We start from the raw sequence: 19,631 nt of genomic DNA, 5'->3' as shown, positions 1-19,631 counted from the left end.
CCGCAGCGTTTTTTGAGGTGCAGAAACGCTGCAGATCCGCAATTGATTTAGGCTATGTGCACATGCTGCGGATTAGGCTTAGGAATTTCTGGTGCGGATTCTGCCTCTCCTGGCAGAAAACGCACCTGCGGATTTGTTGCGTTTTTTTGTGTGGTTCCGCAGCGTTTTTTGTGCGGTTTTCTTGCGGATTTGCTGCGGTTTTCTATAATGGAATGGGTACAAAAACGCTGCAGATTCACAAAAAAGTGACATGCTACTTCTTTTAAACTGCAGCGTTTCCGCAGCGGATTTTCCGCAAAGTGTGCACAGCATTTTTTTTTCTCTTTGATTTACATTGTACTGTAAATCAGTTGCGGATCTGCAGCGTTTCTGCACCTCAAAAAACGCTGCAGATTCGCACAGGATCCGCGACGTGTGCACATACCCTTACAGTACAATGTAAATCAAATGAGAAAAAAAAATGCTGTGCACACTTTGCGGAAAATCCGCTGCGGAAAGGCTGCGGTTTAAAAGAAATAGCATGTCAATTCTTTTTTGCGAATCTGCAGCGTTTTTGTACCCATTCCAATACCCAATACACGCTTGCTACCAGAAATTCCTGTGATTCACCCTGATGAACAGAGGGGTAGTTTCACTTTCAATTCAAGTGTCTCCCCTTCGGCCTAGCTTTGGCCCCCTGGATATTTGCCAAACTAATGTCGGAGGTAGTAGCCTACTTAAAGGGCCTCTGTCACCCCCTCCAGCCGTTATAAACTAAAAGAGCCATCTTGTGCAGCAGTAATGCTGCATTCTAACAAGGTGACTTTTAGTTTTTGGTGCATTTATTCCCAAAATAAAGCGTTTTATAACTTCTCCAAAATACCTGTCTTTAGACAGGGAGGCAGGTCTTAACCCCCCTGCTTGAAACGCCACACTGCCGTCACTCAAATCTTCAGGGGCGCCGGGCGCCGCCCCCTCCGCGCTGTTTTCCCATGAAATCTGGCGCCTGCGCTGTGTAGTACTGGCTGGTGCAGGCGCAGTCTGCAAGACTGGATGTGACGTCATTGGCCAGAGCTCACGGCGCCTGCACCAGCCAGTACTAAACAGCGCAGGTGCCGGATTTCATGGGAAAACAGCACTATAAACTAATGTCTCATCAGAGCAGTTAGCTTTTGGTAGAAAAGTATTACATGCAGTAGTCCCACCCTAGATTACCATGCTTTGGTATTCCTCCAATGGTGCTGTCAGGTGGTGAACTGGAAACGGTAATTAGACCTACCGGTTATTGTATTTCCAGGAATCCATCCTGACAGCACTACTAGTTCCCTCCCACTGCAAATTTGTATTGTAGACTAATGTGATGTAACATTGGTGTAAATTTGTTGAATAAATTCGCTTTTGTGCATCCATCCAGATGTGATACTTGGAAAATCAATGGTGGGTGGAGTGGGGAGGGTCCTTCTAACCGCTTGTTGTTCCTGTCCCACTGAGGATAAGAAGGACGTCTTCCAATGGTGCGGTCAGGATGGATTCCTGGAAATACAATTACCGATAGGTCTAATTACCGTTTTCTCTTTAACAGTGGGCACAGGGGTTAGTTGCTGTAGCCGGCTCCTGCCTACTGTGACCCGCTTGTCCGACGCTGCTGTTCGTCCACCAACCCTCCTCAACTCCAACCACAGCAGGTACATCCGGGACTATAAGACACACCTCCTGTCTTCCTCCAAATTTTCATCTTATAGTCCGAAAAATACTGTAATTAGAAAAAAAGCCTAGACATGTTTAGTGTCTCTGTACTTATACTGGACTGGAGAATCATATTGTCAGGTCAGTTTTACCATATTGTAAACTTAGTAAATAAAAAAAACAAACAAAAAACATTATTGCACTTTTTTTTCGCAATTTTGCCACACTTGGAATTTTTTTTCCCACTTTCTAGTACATCACATAAAATAAATGGTGTAATTCAAAAGTACAGCTTTCTCCTTCACCACATTGGGGGACACAGGACCGTGGGTGTATGCTGTTGCCACTAGGAGGCTGACACTAATTGAATACAAAAAAGTTAGCTCCTCCTGTGCAGTATACACCACCCACTGGCTCTAGAAAGAACCAGTTCATGCTTAGTGTCTGTAGGAGGCACACTGGGATCTGCAATTCAGACCATATTTTTTTATTTTATTCTTATTTTTCAATTTTTTACTTTTTAAAACCCTTTTCACGCGGAAGACTGGGACGACGGACCCTTACAAGGGGGCCGTTCACCCCCAACCAACAGGCTGGCATGGCGAGTGTCGCCTCCCCGAATCCTCTCCTGCGACGTGGGATGCCATGCCTGAGCTATACTAGGGGCGACGGTTCTCTTCAGGGCGCCAATTTTCCCGCACCAGCAACAGACGGGAACATGGAGTGTTGCCTCCATGTACCCCCTTCTGAGCCAGGCTACAGCCGGACACAGCCCTGTGAAATCCTAGGGGAGTAAACCCTTAGGATACATAGAGGCCACTATGGCATCCGTTTCTCGCGCTGCACCACCACTGATTGAACAGCGGTGCTGCAAGGAGCAGGACAGTCCCTCTCCACCTCCCCTCTAAAAGGGGATGGTGGATGGAGTGTTCCTGCACGTTTGCATCGCAATCCTCACCTGCAAGCAGAGTGCCGCCTCTGCCTTCCCTTCAGCTCCGGCGGTAAGTTGAGATCCTGAGGGGCTCCTCCAGTGCGATCCTTGGGATCTTTTTTCCTGCCGGGCATTCTCTCCCCGGCGCGGTCAGTCAAGGGGGCCCCTACAGCCATCGCTGCCCTCAAGGCCCTTTTTTCCGGTCGGGTGCTGGTAATTTAGTTCCCTGCTTCGGACCGCGCTAGGCCACAAGCCGGAAACCCCGCCTTGCCCCGGCGGCACCGAAAAATCTAGTCCCCAGCTTCTGCAGCCAGTCCTAATGCCAGACAACCGGTCCTGTCCACCCGGGGGCCTGAACTCTGTGGATGTACAGAAGCACTCCTTTTGGCGTCTGAGCAGCCCCCACTGCATCACTACTGCTTAGCGAATGATGCAAGGAGGCGGACAGTCCCTCTCCACTTCCTTGTTAAGGGGATGGTGGATCGAGGGTTCATCACTTTAACCCTACTACGTTCAAAGACAGCAATGACAGTAAGGGATAATTTATCCTGTCCTGCTGGATACAGCTGAGCATTCTACCGCCTGGTAGTGTTCTCCAAGTAACCTCTCTACCCTTCACGGGTTGCTAAAAGTAATGGGCTCCTGATCGGATACCTTAAATACTTCGATTCAGCGAAGGCAGTACAGCTGGCCAATCAAATCTCTCGAGCCAGAGACTGTCGTCTACGCATCTTTGGACGCGGCTAGTTGCGTGGCGCTGTCTACAACAAATGTGATTACATTCAGAAGGGCATTGTGACTCAGGATGGAAAGCGGACTCTGCGTCCAAAAAGCCGCTGACATCACCCTCTTACCAAAGTGGTCATTACGTTCCCCATGCAGGAACCAGGGTCACAAGTGTCCTATGGACACAACCAGCAGTGGACGGGTTGTCCTAGACAGGCTAGGTCTCTGGGATGTACTGTAGGTTCCTATTAAAAGGACGGGAATAGTTTGACCAATCCTGGACCTCAAACTTCTGAACAAGTTTGTCAAGGCCTGCCATTTTCAGGTGGAGTCCTTACCTTACCCCAATGGGAAAAGGTGGAGTTACTGGCATCCATTGTCATTCGGGCTGTATACTTCCACTTTCTGATTTGTTTTTTTTTCCCCCTCGCTAAAAATTTTTCCTGTATTTCGACATTCAGGAACAACATTTCAGTTCATGGCCTTGTCTTTAGATTTTGCTTCCGCTCCCTGAGTATTCTCAAGGGTCATGATGGCTGTCGTTTCCATCTTACACTCTTGGTGAATGGTCATCCTGCCCTATATAGTCGATATCCTGCAATAACCTTTACTCGCCTGGGCTGGCAGATAATATTAAACAAGTCTTCCCCATTTCCAGCCCAACAGATATCCTTTTTGAGGATGATCTTGGACCTCATTTCATCCAATTTGCTTTGAAGATTCGGTGAAAATTGATGGCATCAATGGTAGTAGTCCCCTTCGCTCCTCTTGTCTCTGCGGTTCAGACAGGTTTCAAATGGTGAACTCTGAGATCCTCCCTCAGCCAGGGGAGATCCTTTCTTCCGGTTTATGGGCTAGTAGTGACTACGGATTCCAGTCTTTCAGGCTGGGGAGTGTCTCCAAGCTGTTCTAAGCTGACAATCAACTCGGAAACTCCCGATCTATGTTTTTTGGACATCCAAGAGATAGTTAGCCTTACAGCAGTCGCTAACTGTCTCCTGGCGGTCACACCATTCGAACTCTGTCGGATAACGCCACGGCCGTGGCATACATCAATCATCAAGGTGGTACCAGCAGCCATAGCCTAGGCCACACACATTCTATCACTCGGTAATCTTGACGGTGCAAGAAAACTGGGCGGCAGGCTTCCTCAGCTGCCTGGGTCTCACCACTGGTGAGTGGGAACTCCATCCAGAAGTCCTCCATCAGCTTTCTTCGCTAGGGATCTTCGGAGGTAGATCATATGGCGTTCAGACTGAATGCCAAAGTTCTCAAGTTCATAGTTCGATCTTGAGACCCCCAAAGCCGTCGCAGTGGTTCTGGGCGATCCGGACTGACCACATCAGGCGTTGCTTGTGGAACTAGTACTATTTGTTGCTGTCTTTTTCTGGCGATTGTCCAGATCCGCTTGCCAGGGTCCGTTTTATCACTAGATCCCAGACGTCCCGTGTTTCTCAACTTGGCCGTTGAATCCTGGGTTCTGACCCAGGCGGGACTCTCACAACAAGTTGTCAGTGGCTAGTGTGGGGATTTTAAAGTGAGTACACAAAAATCTCTGTTTTCCCACAGAAAATAAGCCTTCATGTGGCTATTTTGACAGAAAAATATAAAAGTTTTGGCTCTTGAAACAAGAGGAGTTAAAATCATAGTTCAAAAATGGAAAATTGCCTGGATGGGAAGGTGTTAATGTTCATTCCTGGGTGCTGTTTGATATGAAAGCAAAACAAACCAAGGGAGACTGACAGCAACTGGTGTCCACTTACCCTGCCCTTTGACTATTCGTTTCAGAGAAAGAGACTATGGTGTTAGAAGCACTGAATAAGGCGGCGGCAACTGACTGAAGATGTGGTCAATCCTCAATTGCCTTTACTGAACCGGGATGTCTTCAGGGGATGGTAGTGACACTAGCTGTGGTATGTAACCGCAGTGCCGCCCCCTGATGACTCACTGTTTCAAAAGTGGTGATAGATACTGCATAGAAGTTAGTGCAGCCCCAGCCTCCTGTGATGTCCCGTTTAAGACCCCTCTCAAACGCAATGTCACTGGAAGTAAAGTAAAAAAAAAAGCAAATATAGGAAATGGCAGGATAGAGAGAGGTGTAGGCAATTTAACAATAAATATAATTTACAAAAGTGCATAAGACTTGAAGATGGGCATTTATGTAGTACTTCTTAAGTATTGGACCACTCCTTTAATGTGTCACATTAGCAAATTAAGCTCAGCAGGATTCAGACCACATCTGTCACTCTTGGAGGATCTTCCGCCCCCACAACAAAAAGGAAGTGAGGAGACTGCAGAGCTGTGTGCTGCGGAGCACACATATTGAGAATAACCCCTTTAAGCACTGTAATTGGCTACAACCATCTTGTGTTAGTTTAATACATTGAATTTCTTCTTATTATAGGACTTTGCTTGCGTAGCAGTGACCTGTTATTGGGGTGGCATACTAAAAACACCTGATGCATGTGGTACGTCTAATGATCCTGGCTCTATACTTTTGTTTCTGTTTTCTTCAGCTAAATGAAGTGAGTGTACAGAATAAGAAACTGGAAACTCAAGCTAAGAAAGTTCAGTCTCGTCTAGAAAACCTACAAGTGAGTTACATATTATTTTTATTTCTGTTATTGGTGATTTAGAAATCACTAACAAATTGAATCAAATAAATTATCCCTCCATTAGACGTATCACTGATGTGAGATAAAATTCAACTTTATTAAAACAAAAAAATACAATACACCCTCTGTAAAATATCCAAAGACTGATTAATACACACAAAACATAAAGCCAACATCTCAGCAATGTATATAGGGCAGGGGTGTCAAACTGCATTCCTCGAGGGCTGCAAACAGGTCATGTTTTCAGGATTTCCTTGTACTGCACAGGTGATAATTTAATCATCTACACAAATAATGAGTTGGTGATTAAATTATCACCTGTGCAGTACAAGGAAATCCTGAAAACACGACCTGTTTGCAGCCCTCGAGGAATGCAGTTTGACACCCCTGATATAGGGGTGTGGTGACAGTCCACACAGGGAGTGGAGTAAAGGACAGTTGGTCTGTTACATTGGGTTAGTCCCTATAAGAAAAAAAAACTACTATACTGCATCTTCATATATTATACTTTGCTAGTGGAGTTAATCCTGAATGTATGGAGATGTGGCAGTTTTGGGATAATAGGTTATCTGTATTTATGTGTTTTTATTTAGTCCCCTGATAATATAGGTCAATATATGAGAAAACATCCTGATGAGTGGTCTGTGGTTTGAACAACGAAACGCGTAGAGACCATAGGCTGGAGAGTGAGTGTGGACTGTCACCTCCCCTATATACATTGCTGACACGTTGGGTGTATTGATCAGTCTCTGGATATTTTATCTCATGTCACTGATGTGTCTAATGGTGACTTAGAGATTTAGATTTGCTAACTAGAATTACACATTTATTTTCTAGAGAAAGCACTCCTTCCTCACAGTCCAGAAAAGCAAAGATATTTACCAAACTGTGCAGTTACCGAAACCCCAAAATGTTGAGAAGAAACCTGCTGTAAAGCCTAAGGTATGATTGCCAGAAAGTCTAGTAATACACTCTTGTGATTAGTCTGCAGGTTTGTATTTTTTATATGCTTGCATTATATTGTTTAAAGGGAACCTGTCAGGTTCCCCATGCCCTCCAATCCATCAGCATTCAGCAATTTGTGATTAAACTCCCTCCCTAATCATCCCTGTATAACATAATTCTTTTAAATATATGCTTTGGAAAAAGAATTTATAACCTCCGCTTTCCCTATGCTAATGAGGGCTTTGACTAGTCCACGGGGCGTTAGTTCCGCAGAGTAGTCAGCCCTCTTTCCACATTATCGCACCCCTGTGGGCGTGATAACATAATTTTCATGAGCGGTGTCGTCGCCACTCATGCAAATTTGCGCCAGAGCACCGCTCATTCCAGCACCATCAGTGCGTCTCTGAAGCCAGGTGCACAATACCCGGCATCAAAGGTACAAACCGCACCTGTCCAGAGGTTCAAAGTACTGCTTCTGGTCAAGTGCAGTCGAAACGCATCGACTGGGTCATGTCGACCATGTACATTTTTCTTTTGTATGCACCATATTTTCTTTTGAAAAAGAAAATCCAGTCTTGTTGAGCCGGGCTCCAAATTTTTCTATTTTCCTTAATGTGAGGCCGGTGTCTGAGCCCCAGGTGAATGAGCATAGAGCAACTCGGTGAGCTGGAATCAAGTTTTGAAAATTGTATTGTGCTGAAGCTACAGAACACCGCTTAGTAAGTGATATATCTCTGTAATCAGGCTCCCTTGCCCTATATTATGCTGCACTTAGCTTGAATAGTAAAAACCTGCTGACAGATTCCATTTAAAAGCAATATGTAAGCAGGATTTTGCCATCATAATGTAGGGAAAGATAAACTGATTCCAGCGATTTGTCACTTACTAGAATGTTTGCTGTAGTTTTATCAGCAGGAGATTATCACTGGAGGACTAACTCTATAGTAGAAAGTAGGCTACTTTATATGGTGACAGGCACATATATATCTACATTAGACATATGTTAATCAAAATTGTGGACTAACATACCAAGTTGCAGAATAAGGGCTATAATCGCATGCAATCATGAAAAACATAAAAATACATATTACCAGAGTAATGCTGTAGAGCACAGCCACAGGAAAACCTCAGCGCTCCTGAAAGAAGCCGTATGTGAAACGTGCGTCGGGGTGAGGTGGGACACTGAGGTCTTCCTATGGCTGTGCTTTACACCATTACCCTGGTAATATGTATTTCTCCTACGCCTCATTGGGGGACACAGACCGTGGGTGTATGCTGCTGCCACTAGGAGGCTGACACTAAGTGATACAAAGAAAGTGATCTCCTCCCCTGCAGTATACACCCTCCTGCTGGCTCTCAGCTAACCAGTTCTTGCTTAGTGTTTGTAGGAGACACATGGGTCTGGTTAAGACCCCAACGTTTTTATTTTATATTTTTACTTTTCTGTAAATTTTTATTATTTAATTAACAGAGTAAAGGGGGCGACGGATCCTTTCAAGGTTCCGATCTCCCCCAAATCATCAACAGGCGAGCACGTGGAGTGTCACCTCCCCGTACCCTCTTCTGCGACGTGGGAAGCCATGCTTGAGCTCACTTCAGGGGCGACGGTTCCTTCGAGTCCCGATCGCCCCACACCAGCAGCAGGTGACCACATGGAGTGTCGCCTCTATGTATCCTCTCCTGGAGCCAGGCCTATAGCTGGACAACTGGCCCTGTCCAACCGGGGGCTGAACTCCGTGGATGTACAGAGGCCCCTCTCTGGCGTCTGAGCAGCCCCAACTGTCCCATCACTGTGAAAGTGGATGGCACAAGGAGGCAGACGGTTCCTCTTCACCTCCCTAACAAAGGGATTGTGGATTGAGGTTTATCTCTCTATCCCTGCATCGGCAGCAGAACAGTAGAGTGCGTGCGCTTTCCTCGGCGCTGAAACCCAGTCAGTCCTCTGCAGTGGCATATTCACATGCTGACAGGTAGCCTCAGATTCACTGTGACCCACCTCCCTGAGGTAACGCTCCAGCCGGCTGCAAAAATTTAGCCCCCGACTTCGGTCGATGTGTAGGCCGCATCCCGGAAGCCGCGCCCGCATTATGGTGCGCTAAGGTGGCTCTGCCGACCTTTTCTGGCGCTTCTTCCCTGGCACAGGAGTGATCGCTTCCCTCGGCAACGCTGGTATTGCTTACGCCGGCTGCAGAAATTGAGGCACCGGCTTGGGCCTATTCATGGAGTCACAAGGCTCTGCCCACATAGCGTCTGTGGCTCCGCCCCCCAAATTGGCGCCTCTCGCTCTCTGCGAGACTTTACCACCTCTGCAACTCCCGGTGGCCATCTTGGTCCACCCTGCCTGCACACACACACACACACAGATGGTTTTGCATTAAAGGGCCACAACGACTCTACAACCGAGTAAGGAAGTACTGCATAAAGGCACATGACCAGTATTCCCTAGTCTTAAAGGCACATGACCCGTATTCCATGGTCTTAAAGGCACATGACCAGTATTCCCTGGTCTTAAGGGCACATGACCAATATTCCCTTGTCTTAAAGGCACATGACCAGTCCGAAGCCGGTCACCCTAAATGAACTCAGGAGCCCTCCGCTGCCGATCCCAGCTTATATCAGCGTACCTAGTTCCGTGAGTGGACTTCGTCACTGCCGCAACCCATGGATTCTCTGACAAGAGATTGAATCCCTCCGTGAACCTTCTGTGGCTCAGAGTGCTCGCAGGACCAATATAGATGTCCCTTTCCTTCATGCGAGCCGTCGGCTAGCAGGAGCCGCAGGTTTTCTAGAAACGTACAGGCGCCTAGAAACGTACACGTGCCTTGAAAACGGAAGTTTAATTTCCTGATCCCTCACCAATGATTTGCTGAGAACAAGTCTCTGAATATGGGTCGGATATTGCCTTGGTTCTGGACTCACCAGAACTTCAGAAAAGGATGGATTCACCTATTTATGTCATCAACTAATCTCTGTAGATTGACGAGGACTTCGGTTCTACTCTAGATCACGCAGCGTCCCTCATGAGGAAACTAAACTCCCTCGCAGAGCATTTGCCATTCACCTGGACAGGTAGCGTCCGGATAAGCGATCCACTGGACAGAAACCTCTGCAAGAGCGGTATCCCTTTTTCAGCCAAAACGCAAACACACGCGGTGTCCACTCCACGCATACCCACTTAAGGCGTGAGATGCTATGCCTGGTCTGATTCTTAAGGGCGATGGGTCCTTTTAAAGGGCACCGATCTCCCCACACCATCGATAGATGAGCACATGGAGTGTCGCCTCCATGTATCTTCTACAGCCAGGCCTAACGCTGGACAACTAGCCCTGTCCACCCAGGGACCTTAACTCTGTGGATGTACAGAGGCACCCATTTTTTTGGCATCCAAACACACCCTCTGCATCTCTACTATTTAGCAGATGATGCAAGAAGGCGGACGATCCCTCTCCACTTCCCTGGTAAGAGGATGGTGGATTGAGGGTTCATCATTTTATCTCCGCACCATCAAAAGAGAACAGCGATAGTAAGAGATGGTTTTTCCTTACCTTCTGCATGCAGCCGCGCATTCTGCCACTTAGCATATTAACCGGGTAGTATCTCCTGTGGTATACCTACCAGTATCCCTACCCAATGGGTCATCAATTAAAACTACAACGGACTGTCAGATACCAAATCTAGTTTGTTCCGTCTTGTGGCCTCCAGTTCAGCGCTCTACCCTTCCTTAGCTGCCGCATGTGTTGCTAGAGCAATGGTCTCTTGGTCAGAGACCTTAACTATTTTGATTTCCTATAGACTCAACCAGTGGATCAGTTGTCCAGGACTGTCTAGATCTAAGGGATCTTTGTTCCAAAATGGTGACCGAAAAGGAAGACTGACCGTGAACCTCAAACTTCTACCAAGCTTGACAAGGTCCCACTTCTTCGGAGCTCCTCCGCTCAGCCGTTACTTCAATGGAAAAAGGTGGCGTTTCTGGCATCCACCGACATTCGGGATGCTTACCTTCACATTCCTATGTTTTCCCCTCTTCAAAAATTCCTTTGCTTTTCCTTTTGCGAACAGAATTTTCAAATCACGACCTTGTACTTCGGCCTTTCTACCTCACCCAGAGTGTTCAGAGGGGTTATGGCGGCTGTCACGTTCCTCTTGCACCCTAGAGGCGTGGTCGTCCTGCCCTATCTGGTCGACCTTCTAGCCGCTCTTCCAGCCCTGTGCTGAGTCGTCTATATCTTTTGCTATACCGTCTTGCCTGGGCTGGCAGCTAAACTTAGACAAGTTTTCTCCTTCGCCTCTTTGAGGTACATAGACCGGTGTATGCTGCCACTAGGAGGCTGACACTAAGTGATACAAATAAAGTTAGCTCCTCCCCTGCAGTATACACCCTCCTGCTGGCTCTCCGTTAACCAGTTCTTGCTTAGTGTCTGTAGGAGGCACATGGGTCTGGTTCAGACCCCAACGTTTTTATTTTATTTTTTACTTTTCTGTAAATTTTTATTTTTTAATTAACGGAGTAAAGGGGGCGACGGATCCTTTCAAGGTTCCGATCTCCCCCGAATCATCAACAGGAGAGAACTTGGAGTACACCTCCCCGTACCCTCTCCTGCGACGTAGGAAGCCATGCCTGAGCTCACTTCAGGGGCGACGGTTCCTTCGAGTCCCGATCTCCCCACACCAGCAGCAGGCGACCACATGGAGTGTCGCCTCCATGTATCCTCTCCTGGAGCCAGGCCTAATTATTATTATTATTTATATAGCACCATTGATTCCATGGTGCTTTGCATGAGAAGGGGTTACATACAAGTTACAGATATCACTTACAGTAAACAAACTAACAATGACAGACTGATACAGAAGGGCGAGGACCCTGCCCTTGCGGGCTTACATTCTACGCCGGACAACTGGCCCTGTCCACCCGGGGGCTGAACTCCGTGGATGTACAGAGGCCCCTCTATTTGGCGTCTGAGCAGCCCCCACTGTCCCACCTCTGTTAAAGCGGATGGCACAAGGAGGCGGACGGTTCCTCTCCACCTCCCTAACAAAGGGATGATGGATTGAGGTTTATCCCTCTATTCCTGCACCGTCCATGCTGCAATACCCGACCTGCAGTCATCTGCGGCGGCTCCATGCTGGGACGCGCACCGATGGTGAGTGGATCCTGTCAGCGGTGGGCCTCTGCAGTGGGATACTCACATGCTCACAGGCAGTCTCAGGCTTCCCTGTCGACCACCTCCCTGAGGTAATGCTCCGGCCGGCTGCAAAAGTTTAGCCCCCGGCTTCGGCCGATGTGTAGGCTGCACCCCTGAAGCGCACTATGGCGCCCTAAGGCGGCTCTGCCTGCTTTTCTGGCACTTCTCGCCTGGCACGGAAGCGCTCAGTTTTCTCGGCCACTACAACGCCCCTCACTTCTACCGCTGGTTTCGCTCCCGCCGGCTGCAGAAATTTGGGCCCCGGCTTGGGCCTATTCATGGAAGTCTTGAGGCTCCGCCCACATCGTGCCTATAGCTCCGCCCCCCGAATTGGCGCTTCTCGCTCTCTGCGAGATTTTATCACCTCTGCAACTCCCGGTGGCCATCTTGGTCCACCCGGCCGGCTCACACAGGGGCAACGACTTTGCATTAAAGGGGCACAATGACTCTGCAACATGGCATGACCAGTATTCCCTAGTCTTAAAGGCACATGACCAGTATTCCCTGGTCTTAAAGGCACATGACCAGTATTTCCTGGTCTTAAGGGCACATGACTAATCAGAAGCCGGTCACCCTAAATGAGCTCAGGAGCCCTCCGCCGCTGATCCCAGTTTATCCCAGAGTACCTACTTCCCTCAGTGGACTTTGTCACTGCCGCAACCCATGGCTTCTCTGACCAACAGATTGAATCCCTCCGTGATCCCTCTGTGGCTCGGAGTGCTCGCAGGACCGATATACATGGTCCCTCTCCTACATGGGAGCCGTCAGCTAGCAGGGGCCGCGAGTATTCTAGAAAATGGAAGTTTTCATTTCATGATCTCTCTCCCCAAGGATTTGCTCAGAACAAGACTCTGAATATGGATCGGATATTGCCTTGGACCTGGACTTGCCAGAGCTTCAGTAAATGTTGAACTCGCCTATTTATATCATCAACCAATCTCTGTACATTGACGAGGACTCCGGTCATGCTCTAGACTACGCAGTGTCCCTCGTAGAGCATTTGCCATTCAGTCCGGATAAGCGATTCACTGGACAGAAGCCTCTACGTGGGATGCCATCCCTGGTCTGATTTTTAAGGGCGACGGGTCCTTTTAAAGGGCACCGATCTCCCCACACCATCAACAGACGAGCACACGGAATGTCACCTCCATGTATCCTCTTCTGTATCCAGGCCTAACGCCAGACAACCTGTCCTGTCCACCCGGAGACCTGAACTCTGTGGATGTACAGAGGCACCCTTTTTGGCGTCCGAGAACCCCCATCTGCATCACCACTATTTAGCAGAGGATGCAAGAAGGCGGATGATCCCTCTCCACTTCCCTGTTAAGAGGATGGTGGATCGAGGGTTCCTAATTTTTAACTCTGCACTGTCAAATGAGAGCGGCGATGGCAAGAGACTATGACCTGCTGGATGCAGCCGCACATTCTGCCACTTGGCAGATTAACCGGGTAGAATCTCCTGTGGTATACCTACCAGTATCCCTGCCCAATGTATCATCAATTAAAAATACCATGGACTGTCAGATAGCAAATCTGGTTTGTTCCATCTTGCGGCTTCGGGTTCAGAGCTCTACTCTCCCTAGCCGCCGCATGGATTGCTAGAACAATGGTCTCCTGGCTGGAGACCTTAACTACTTTGATTCACACCAGTAACCTTTTCCCGAGGACGGTACAACTGGCCAATCAAATTTTTTGAGCGGGAGACTAACAAAGGATCGTATATTTCCTACAGCCCCAACCAGCAGTGGAAGGGTTGTCTAGGACAGCTAGATCTAAGGGATCTTGGTTCCAAAAAGGGGAGCGAAAAGTAAGACCGATCCTGGACCTCAAACTTCTAACAACCTTTGACAAGGTCCTCCTTCGAATGGAGTTCCACCGCTCAACCATTACTTCAACAGAAAAAGGTGCGGTTTCTGGCATCCTTCGACATTCGGAATGCTTACCCTCACATTCCTATTTTTCCCCTCTTTAAAAATTCCTTCGCTTTTCCAATCGTGAACAGCATTTTCAAGTCACGACCTTGTCCTTCGACCTTGCTACCGCACACAGAGTGTTCGCAAGGCTCATGGCGGCTGTCATGTTCCTCTTGCACCCTGGAGGTGTGGTCGTCCTGCCCTGTTTGGTCGACTGTCTATCCGCCCTTCCAGGACTATGCTGAGTAGTCTATATCACTTGCGATTCCCTCTCACCTGGGCTGGCTGCTAAACTTAGACAAGTTCTCCTCATTTCCAGCCCAGCAGATATCCTTTTTGAGGATGATCTTGCATACTTCCAGAAGGATGGTAATTCTCCCTCGATACAAGGTCAGGGCCCTTCAACAGGAAGCTCGCGCACTTGATCACTCATCCCCTCATTTCATTCGATTTGCTAGGAGGGTTCTGAGGAAAAATGGTGACAACAATTGAAGCAGTTTCCTTCGCTCTGCTCGTTTTCAGCAAGTCAAACGGACTTTCAGACAATAGTCTCTGAGCTCCTTTTTCATCCGGTGCCTTTCTCCCGGTTCAATGGTTATTAGTAACTACCAATGACAGTCTTCTCCCAATCATTGCTCTGGAGATCCGGATGGTAGTCCTACAGTAGGTTCACTGCCTTCTGGCGGGTCACCTCCATCTGAATTCAATTGGATAATGCCACGGCTGTGCCATTCGTCAATCATCTAGCAGGTACCCACGGTCAGGCGCCATGGCTGAGGTACCTCACATTCTCTGTTGGGCCGAAATCTATCATTCGGTGATCTCGGCAGTACACATCTTAGGAGTAGAACTCTGGGCGGCAAACATATTCAGCTGTCAGGGTTCCGCCTCAAGTGAGTGGGAACTTCAACCGGAAGTCTTCCATCAGATCTGCCTTCACTGGAGCTCTCCAGTTGTAGATCAGATGGCGTCCAGACTGAACACCAATGTCCTCGAGTTCGTGGTTCTGCCTCGAGATCCAACAGCCATCGCACTGCATGCTCTGGTTCTTCCGTGGTACCAGTTTCCATAACTCCCCTTCCCCTACTTCCAAAAGCCTTTTGGAAGCAGAAAGGGCACCAGTGATCCTTGGAGATCTACACTGACCACGTCAGTTTTTTGTCTGCGGAGCTAGTATCTTTCCGCCTTATTTCAACAAAACTGCTAGTAGGGACTTTCTCGCAGGGAGTTTTCACATGTGGTTCTTCCCTACCTCATACCGTTAGATCATTGGGACTTTAATGGTCCTAGGAGTCTTACAGTAGACTCCTTTTTAATCCAGACAGACTTTACTATCAGGGAAGGTCGCCCTTTTTTCTCTGCGATATCCTCATCCTGATGAGTCTTCTGAGCTAGCTACTCTGTTTTTTCAGACTTTTTATCCTTATTACCTTCAAGGCAAGGTTGTTCTCAGGCCATCCCCGTCCCTTGTTACCAAGGTGGTATTGTATTACCACTGTTATGAGGGCATCGTTCTTCCCTCATCTCTTTTGGCACCAGTCCACAAAATGGAATGAGTTCCCGATATTCTGGACGAAGTGAGTACTCTGAGTAGTTATGTCTCAAGGACGGCTTCCTTCTGAAGGTTGGATGCTTTATTTGGGCTTCCTGACTTTAAGAGGAAGGCTTCCTGACGTTTACAGGAAGGGTTTAGCCGTTTCATCAGCCATGTTAGCTTGGTGGATTCTTTTCACCATGCAGGAGTCCTTCCATGTTAGATGTCAGCCTATCTCCCTGTCTATCGAGGGTTCTAGGCACCAGGCGCCGGCAAAGCACGCCTGCAAAGCATGCCTGCAAAGCACGCCTGCAAGCATGCGGATTCGTCCAGTCCGCATGCATTCTTAAAGCACTATAATTCCCACACTTCCACAGATGTGAGTTTGGGCAAGTGGACTCTGCAGGCCACGGTAGCTCACTTGTAAGTAGCGGTTACACAGGGCCTGATCTTATGTTGTCCCCACCCAGGGACTGCTTTGGGACATCCCATGTTCTGTGTCCCCAATGAGGCGAAGGAGAAATAGGGATTTTTGTGTACTCACCGTAAAATCCTTTTCTCCGAGCCATTCATTGGGGGACACAACTCCCACCCTGTTATTAGCTTATGCTTGTTTTATTCTGACAAGCTATACTCTCATATATAATATGACATGCTATACGCTCATATGTTATTGATCTACTGCTTTTTCACCGAACTGGTTAGCTGAGAGCCAGCAGGAGGGTGTATACTGCAGGGGAGGAGCTGACTTTCTTTGTATCACTTAGTGACAGCCTCCTAGTGGCAGCAGCATAAACCCACGGTCTGTGTCCCCCAATGAATGGCTCGGAGAAAAGGATATTACGGTGAGTACACAAAAATCCCTATTTTTCCTCATTTCCAGCCCAGCAGATATCCTTTTTTGAGGATGGTCCTTGACTATTCCAGAAGGTTGGTGATTCTCCCTTGAGACAAGACCATGGCCCTTCAACAGGGAGCTTGCGCACGTGTTCACTCTCCCCTCATTCCATTTGATTTGCTAGGAGGGTTCTGAGGAAAATTGGTGACGACAATGGAAGTGTTTTCCTTCGTTCCTCTCATTTTCTGCAGGTTAATCAGGCTTTCAGAGGGTAGTCTCTGAGCTCTTTCCTCATCCAGGGGAGATCCTTTCTCCCAGTTCAATGGTTATTAGTGACTACCGATGCCAGTCCTCTTCTCCTGATCATTTTACTGGGGATCCGAACGGTACGGCTAGTTCTACAGCAAGTCCACTGCCTTCTGGTGGGTCACCCCATCCATTTCAATCGGACAATCCCACGTCTGTCCCATACGTCAATCATCTAGCAGGTACCCACGGTCAGGCGTCATGGCCGAGGTACCTCATATTCTCTGTTGGGCCACGATCTATCATTTGGTGATCTCGACACTACACATCTCAGGAGTAGAACTCTGGGCGGCGGACGCCGTCAGGGTCCCGCCTCATGTGAGTGGGAGCTTCACCCGGAAGTCTTCCATCAGATCTGTCTTCTCTGGAGCACTCCAGATGTAGGTCGGATGGCGTCCAGACTGAATGCCAATGTACTCTAAGTTCATGGCTCGGCCTCCAAGTCCAAAAGCCATCGCAGTGCATGCTCTGGTCCTTCCATGGTACCAGTTTCCTTCACCCCTCTTCTACTACTTCCGAGATCTTTTCGGGAGCAGGAAGGGCCCCAGTGATCCTGGGAGATCCGCACTGACCATGTCAGGTTTTTCTCGTTTGCGGAACTAGTATTTTTCCGTCTTATTGCAGCAAAACTGCAAATATGGACTTCCTCACAGGGAGTCTTCACATGTGGTTCTTCCCTATCGCATACCGTTAGATCTTTGGGACCTTAATGATCCCGGGAGTCTTACAGTAGACTCCTTTTGATCCGAACAGACTTTATTATCAGGGAAGGTCGCCCCTTTTTTCTCTGCGATCTCCTCGTCCTGACGAGTCTTTGGAGCTAGCTGCTCTGTTCTTTCAGACCTTTTTCCCTTATTACCATCAAGGCAAGTTTGCCCTCAGGCCATCCCCGTCCCTTGTTACCAAGGTGGTATTGTTTTCCCACAGTTATGAGGGCATCGTTCTTGCCTCATCTCTTTCCACACCAGTCCACATAACAGAATGGGTTCCCCATATTCTGAACGTGTGAGTGCTGAGAGTATGTACAACTCGAGGACGCCGAGGAGGGCTTTCTGATGGTTTCAGGAAGGGTTTAGCCGTGGCATCGGCCATGTTGGCTTGGTGGATTTGTTACACCATCCAGGAGTCCTTCCGTTTTAGATGTCAGCCTATCTCCCTGTCTATCGAGGTTTGTTGGATTCTAGGCACTAGGTGTCGGCACAGCACACCTGCAAGCTTGCGAGGTCGTCCAGTCCGCATGCATTCTTGAAGCACTATAATTCCCAGACTTCCACAGATGTGAGTCTGGACAGGCGGACTCTGCAGGCCGCGGTGGCGCACTCGTAAGTAGCGGTTACACAGGGCCTGATCTGATGTTGTCCCCACCCAGGGTCTGTGTCCCCCAATGAGGCGTAGGAGAAATAGGGATTTTTGTGTACTCACTGTAAAATCCTTTTCTCTTAGCCATTCATTGGGGGACACAGCGCCCACCCTATTATTAGCTTGTGCTTGTTTTATACTTTAACATGCTATACTCTAATATCTAATGTGACATGTTATACGCTCATATATTGTTTATTGATCTCCTACTGCTTGCACCGAACTGGTTAGCTGAGAGCCAGCAGGAGGGTGTATACTGCAGAGGAGGAGCTAACTTTCTTTGTATCACTAAGACTACTTTCACACTTGCGTCGGTACGCGGCCGTCGCTAAGCGTCGGTGCAACGTACCGACGGACGTTGTTAAAATTCGGCACGACGTGGGCAGCGGATGCAGTTTTTCAACGCATGCACTGCCCATTCTAAAGTCCCGGGGAGGAGCTAAAGATCTCCGACAGGGCATGCGCACTCCAAAGTGCAGGATGCGACGTACGGAAAAACGTTCCCTTGGCCATACGTCGCGATCCGTCGCTAATACAAGTCTATGGGAAAGAAACGCATCCTGCGGGCACATTTGCAGGATGCATTTTTTTCCCAAAACGACGCATTGCGATGGAGACCTAACGACGCAAGTGTGAAAGTAGACTTAGTGGCAGCCTCCTAGTGGCAGCAGCATACACCCACGGTCTGTGTCCCCCAATGAATGGCTCGGAGAAAAAGATTTTACGGTGAGAACACAAAAATCACTATTTTTTACATTTTTCATGATTGCATGCGATTATAGCCCTTACTCTGCTAAGCAGCATACACTGTGTAGGTTTATATTCCTCTTAGGATGTCACTTGACTTGATGTATAGCGGTTATGCTATTTCAATACTTATGTGCAACTGACTTTCATACATAGGATTTTGTAACACAGCCTAGTGTCCCCCCCACTAGTTAGGGCGCTTTTGTTTTTTGCTAGTATTTTTACTGAGTATCTTGATCTTTTTACATGTATTAATAAAGTATTTGTATTTTATTTATTTTCTGGATCTCTTCTTTCGGTAAATTGGTATATTAGTCTGAAATTTTGATTATCTCATGTGAAGTGCCCAGTTAGTTTTTCATTTCATTATCGGGACGCCCTGTAGATTTATTAGCCATATGTTGTTTTCTCCCCTATAATACCACTCTCTTGTATTTTTGTATATTATTACCTTGCTATGTTTGTGTGAGGCATCTTTTTTTAATATGTTTTTATCCATTTCATATTTAGTAATGATGTATGGATTTTATTAATTGGTTAGTTCACTTCTTTCTGCTTAGGGCTTCAGTCTATCTTAGGCTTCTGTGGTGTTTATATTAAGAGATTACGGTAAATAAAGCTAATTACAAAAGTGATTAGGGCACATAGATAAATATTCAAGAAGGAGTTTAAATGGGGATGTGTAGACGATTCTGCTTTTTTATGATGAACGCGTTTCGAAGTTCACAGATTTCGTCATCAGGACAAACCACAATAAAAATCGCAATTCTCTACACATCGCCTCCTGGTTTCCTTCTTCACCATTTGTGGAAATCATTATTGATGTCTTCAGCAGCGCAAAAAATTCCATCCTAGAATACACTCTTGGA

The 19,631-nt window shown here is 47.6% G+C and overlaps 1 protein-coding gene across 1 annotated transcript in view; it reads left to right on the top strand.

Annotated features, from left to right (window-relative positions):
• The window catches only part of CCDC138 (coiled-coil domain containing 138), a 125,522-nt gene that overhangs the window by 82,126 nt on the left and 23,765 nt on the right, over positions 1–19,631 (top strand). The window contains exons 8-9 of the mRNA XM_069757556.1: positions 5,839–5,916; positions 6,775–6,879. Of these exons, the coding sequence (XP_069613657.1) occupies positions 5,839–5,916; positions 6,775–6,879 (183 nt within the window). The remainder of the gene's footprint in view (positions 1–5,838; positions 5,917–6,774; positions 6,880–19,631) is intronic.

Source organism: Ranitomeya imitator, chromosome 3, assembly GCF_032444005.1.
Source record: "Ranitomeya imitator isolate aRanImi1 chromosome 3, aRanImi1.pri, whole genome shotgun sequence".
Classification (NCBI taxonomy): Eukaryota; Metazoa; Chordata; class Amphibia; order Anura; family Dendrobatidae; genus Ranitomeya; species Ranitomeya imitator.
This window is presented reverse-complemented; position numbering and strand designations above follow the sequence as displayed.